Consider the following 5941-nt stretch of genomic DNA (forward strand, 5'->3'; position numbering starts at 1 on the left):
GTGCACATTTGGGCCGCATTGTGCTAATATTTCCACATAGTGAGGTAGATATGTGGGGGCGTGTTAGAACGAGCCGTTTTAGGGGGGCGTGGCAGAGTCTTAACTTTGATAAAGAATATCTCTTTGGTTTTGAGACTTTAGTCTTTGCAACTTCAGGGATCTTATCTATGCACAACCAGCTTGTAACACTCCAAAGAGAAAGGAAAACTTCAAATCGCATCATATGACCCCTTTAAGGTTCTGCTGAGGCTGTTGGGGAATTTAAATGACTCTGCATTGGTCATGTTGTTCTGAGGGTAACTTCCAGACATCCACAGATTCATTTTGAGCCTGCATTCTCCTCAACAAAGGGCTTCATTTAATTGTTGAAATACATTTACTTTCTCTAAATATAGACAAACAAAAACAGAATCTTCTCCCTCTACCAAATGGTCAGTCTGTGCATGATTTTTTTTCATATTACATCTTTTGTTATTATTAATGTTTTTACTGTCACCTTTGATCAATTTAATGCATCCTTGATGAATAAAACTATTAATTTCTTTCCAGATTGTCTCAAAGTCAGCCTTTGATTTGTTCCATTTTTGCAGAACATGATTTTATCTCACAAAAATCTAGTCACATCTTTATTGAAAAAAAAAACCTCCAATAAATCTCCCTGTAAGATCAATGGATCAAACTCAGGTATCATTTAAAATGTCGATAAAAGTTTAATTAAACATTTCAAATGTCTATTATGAAGCTGCACAATGAATAATAAGTGATAAAGTCCTAATTTGACAATCGAAGCAAGTCTGGTGTCATTGTGATTGCATTAAACAATCACAATTAACCATATTTAAATCAATTCTAGAGAATTTCCATCTAAAACCAGCACAGAAAATAAAGAAAAAAGTTCCATGTGTGCCAATCAAACATGTTCAAAGGACCACGTGCGAATATAAATGTGACTTCCAATATTAGCTCCAAAGGAAAGAACGAGAGGATGGAAGGAATGCTGGACAGAAAGGAGAGGAGGCAAGACCTTCACTTTGATCACTGGCCCATAGGAGCACCCAAATACGGATACGGCTCCACAACTTCCGAGGAATGCGGTTTCAAATGCCTCCTTTGCACCTCCCCGTCTCAGCTCTCTCTCCTCTCAGACCCCTGCAGCTGTACAAATAATTCAAAGAAATATTTGATGGCCTGATATATTTCATTCAGATAATATACATGTGAACATCAATGTTCACAATGTTCTTTATTGTGTGTTTATTGTGCTGTTACTCTTAAAAAAACTATTATAAATAAAAAAATATGTGCAATTATGACCTTTTTTTTAAGGAATAGTTCACCCAAATTAATGTTCTGTAATTATTTACTCACCCACATGCATAATAATAAAGTTTTTTTTCTAAACTTGTATGTTGTTATATGTTATAATCTTCACACGGCTCTTTTCCTACCCAGTGGGCACCTTGATATCAATCTGAAGTCAAATATTAGTCAAGGCATGATCAAGATGCTGTAACATCATTTTAAATTCAGTTTGGATGGCAATTTCTTCCAGTGGTAATTGGGTGAAAACAGGAAGTTCCCACACTGGAATTGGTTTAATGTATATGTTGGCCAATATGTTTGATGGTCAATTTACATCAAATCAATGCCATGTCAAGTTTTTGACATCGGTTTGATTTGGATATTTGACCAGTTTTTTTCATCATCAGTAGCCAGTTATCAAATTGTGCCACTTCTAAATGTTTTTGGCAACATTAATATTGTTAAATCATGTTTTAACCCAGTTTCTAGAAATAGGAGTGTCAACTCTGACACATGCTTTTAGAATTTTGTGCCATTTTTTATACTTTCAGTGGCATTTAGTGTGAGTTATGCAACTGAAATTGTTCACAAATTTTAAATTTCAGAATCTAATTCTGTTTTATAGGTTTTGAGGATAAAAAGAACAATCTTGTTTTACTTTTACATAAATATGTTTTGCATAAGTCTCAATTTAATAAGAAGTAGCCATTTTAACTTTATACTCGAACGTTTGACGACCTGAATTGCTTACTCTCAAACCTCTTTTTGTAATACGATTTGATTGAAAAGTATGTTTACAATCAGTGCCACTTACTGATATTCTGTTATCTAATACAAAGGCCCTCCGACATTTTAAAGTGTGGCTTAAGTGTCTAAATAATTCTGTTCGTCTCTATTTTGAGAAATACATTTGTTGTTGTTGCTTTAAAATACCTTCACGCTCGACTTTGGCCGTGAAAGGGTTACAGTAGCATCGGCCCGCCCGGAAATGACGCGACCCAATCACGGCGCGCGGTGTACGACGGAGGCGCGTGACGTCAGTTGACGTCGTGCGGGGATTGGAATGCTACAATGTAACAATCGCAACTGGACGCTTCGGATTAAAGCGCTGGAATGTAACGTTGTATCATCGGCGTCGCAAACGCGCTGTGAATGTAGCAAGGAATAGAAAAACGTGTCGGTTTGTAATGTTTTTACGAGGGGCTACAGAACAACCAGCCTTTGGAGGATTTGTCAGAGGAAAATATGGGAGAATACACGGATTTGTGGGGATTTATCCGCTCGGGAAGTTTGTGACAGGGTCTTTCTGACTCACGCGCATCACATGAGATCCAGCTCTTGGACATTTATCTGAGCGCTTCTGCCGTTTGTGATTTCTCCAAGCTGGATTTGAAGAAGTCTTCTCTGAATGTACTTTCTGGTGGTTTTCATTGATCCAGAACTGTCCCGATGGCCAGCAGGGTTCAGGTGTAATCTGTCAGGAGTTTAGATGCTGTCTAATGTGAACCAGGCACCGGAGAGGAGAGAGATCCATAAAAAGGGTTTCAGGTTAAGTCGCCCACATGCTCTGGATTTGGGATTGGAATCACAAGGTGGAAGTTGAGAGCATCAAATCCCTGCAGGTCTGTGGAAGATGCTGTCCAGCAGGAGTTGAGACCTTTGCATTCATCAGCAACCAGCTCCATCTGGATCTAAGGACACATGCAGGCCAAAAAACGCTATTTAATTCTGTTCTCTGCAGGTGTGTGTCTCATTCTCCTCTTTTACCTGCAGGGACCAGCTTCCAGAAGGACTCCAAACCGAGGGGATGACCCCCATCCACACTGGCCCCACTTCTCAGACCCCTTACGTGCTTTTATTCCGTGGGATCAGACCGAAACGGAGGACTACAATGTCCGCGTTTCTCCGAGACACAAAAGAGATGACAACTCCGGAGCTTACAAGTGCAGAATGGACTCCTGCTTTGACTTCTCCTTGTGCAGGAGGAACGGCTTCAAAGTCTACGTCTACCCTCAACAGAAAGGTGAGAAGATCTCAGAAAGCTACCAAAACATCTTGTCCTCCATCGAGAGCTCCAGATTCTACACTTCTGACCCGGGACAGGCTTGTCTCTTTGTTTTGAACCTTGACACCCTGGACCGAGACCAGCTGTCTCCTCAGTACGTCCACAACCTCAAAACTAAGATCCAGAACCTGAACCTGTGGAATAACGGGAGGAACCACCTGATCTTTAACCTGTACTCGGGCACATGGCCAGATTACACGGAGGATTTGGGGTTTGATATCGGACAAGCCATGTTGGCCAAAGCCAGCATCAGCACCGAGAACTTCAGACCCAATTTTGACATCTCCATCCCCTTGTTCTCTAAAGATCACCCCCGGACTGGAGGAGAAAGGGGGTATTTAAAATACAACACCATCCCTCCCTTTAGGAAATATGTGCTGGTTTTTAAAGGCAAGCGCTATCTGACTGGGATTGGATCTGATACCAGGAATGCGCTTTATCACATCCATAATGCTGAAGACGTGGTTCTCCTCACCACATGCAAGCATGGCAAAGACTGGCAGAAGCATAAAGATGCTCGCTGCGACAAGGACAATGCTGAATATGACAGGTAAGAACAGATGAATTTCTTCTGTCAAAAATGCTGACACATTATAAATCCTAAATATTGTTATATTATGCTAAACAGATCAGTAGATCATGTGCAATGGCCCTAAAAAGTATTTGCACACTTAGAATTTTTGAATGCCATTGGAGTAAATAACAAAATATCAACAGCAAGGGTTATTAATGTTAAATAAAGAATTTCAATTAATTTAATTTATATTTTATATTTGATGTTTATTTTTTAAAACCAAAACATTTTTAAAAAGACATTGTTTTATGACATCCATTCTATTATAGACACATTAAAGATGTTTTGGAGACTTATTAAATAAATTCATTCTCATAATTAAATTTAAATTAAATTTTTAATTTTTTTATGTTTTTAAACCAAAACATTTCACAAACGATGTTCTTTTTATGCCGTTCTTTCTATTAAAGATGGATTAAAGATGTTTTGAAGATGTGTCAAAGAAATTTGTGTTTTTTTTTAGCCAAAACATTTCACAAAAGACATTCATTTTAGATTTGTCATGATTGAAACAATAGATGTATTGTTCATAGTGAAGACAAAGTATTTAAAGACTTTTAAATGTGTAAATGCCATTGCATTAGATAGTGAAATATTAAAGAAACTGAAAAAATGCAACATTTCACTTTTCTGATGATCATGATGATCAGTGGAAAAATTTAGTTTTTTTTTTTGTGTGTGTGAAATGCTATGTTGGAATATTGTGCATCTAATGCAATGTAATCAAATGCAGTTCCATTCAGTCCAAAACACTTTTGGGGGCCACTGTATGTGTAAAAATATTAATTATCTTTTAACTATTTAAATATACTTTAATGATCTGTTAAGAATTCAAATAAATAATCTAACAATCATTTCATATGTAAATTATTATTATTATTATAAAGTGTATTTAAAACATATTTGCTGTCATTCTGGTGGAAAAAACGCTGAAAGTCGTGTTGCATCCTGAAATGCTCATCTTGCACCAGATATCAGTTTGTTTCATGTTGAGCTTGTTTAAGATGGTGATAAAAACTAGTTTTTTTTCTAAAGCAATGGTTTTTAAACCCTAAGCTGATGCTTATCATAACGTATCATTTCAAATTGAAGTGCACATGAAAAAGCTGCTCTGGCTTTAATGCATTAAGATGTACCATTCGTAGGAAGCAAAAGCTTTCAGTGTGTATGACATAACCCTGAATACTGCTCCCAGAATACCTACCACACACAATCAGGATGTATCACAAATGTGTTTGTCAGTACGTCTGTGTCATGCTGCTTTATCTGGTTGCATCTGAACTAGGATTGCAATAAACATTATGCCATGTACTTTCCCCCCTCGATATTTATTACGCCCCTTTGATCCGAGTGGCAGGTGTTAAGAAGTCAAACTCTTGCATCCCCTTTACTTCGCTGTTGAACAAACAGTGATCTCCGTCTCTGTCGTGGGTGCCTCGGGCCCCGGTTTCCTGCTGTGCTTTTTTTCGACGGGGGCTCTGAAGGATTAGTGGAAACAATGCCCCTGGTGCCAGTGGGGGGAAAGCAGCCTTCCCTCTGTTTAAACAGCCGTTTCCCAGACCCCACTCCATCACCCAGGAATGCCTGTGTCCCGGCTGACCTCTGTCTCTGGCAGCATGACCTCAGTGTCAACCCGCCTACTGACAGGCTGTTCTGGGTGACTTGAAGAGATACTCACATGCCACTCACACAGTTAACAACATAACCCCACAGAAACACAGCTGTGTGCTTCAGCATTCATGCACTTAACAATGAGACGTCGCTGAAATATTATTCACCCTTTGAATTTGGTGTGGATGGTGGTTAACTGGAATGGTTTTTTAAAAGGTTTGATGCTAATATCTAGATGGCAGGATGGCTGATGTACACTGAAAAATAATTTAGGTATAAACAATTTTCACTTAAAAATATAAATGGCACATTGAAATAAACATGAAATTTTGAAGTAGAAAATTAAAAATAATATATATATAATATATATGTATGTATGTATGTGTGTG

General features: G+C 38.2%; 1 protein-coding gene across 1 annotated transcript in view; it reads left to right on the top strand.

The window, feature by feature from the left end:
* Nucleotides 1–2358: 2358 nt before the first annotated feature.
* Nucleotides 2359–5941, top strand: part of ext1a (exostosin glycosyltransferase 1a) — a 57550-nt gene continuing 53967 nt past the window's right edge. The window contains exon 1 of the mRNA XM_016516524.1: nucleotides 2359–3917. Coding sequence (XP_016372010.1) covers nucleotides 3004–3917 — 914 coding nt within the window. The 5' untranslated portion in view covers nucleotides 2359–3003. The remainder of the gene's footprint in view (nucleotides 3918–5941) is intronic.

The sequence above is a fragment of the Sinocyclocheilus rhinocerous genome, unplaced genomic scaffold, assembly GCF_001515625.1.
Source record: "Sinocyclocheilus rhinocerous isolate Xijiao unplaced genomic scaffold, SAMN03320098_v1.1 scaffold1079, whole genome shotgun sequence".
In the NCBI taxonomy this organism is placed as follows: Eukaryota; Metazoa; Chordata; class Actinopteri; order Cypriniformes; family Cyprinidae; genus Sinocyclocheilus; species Sinocyclocheilus rhinocerous.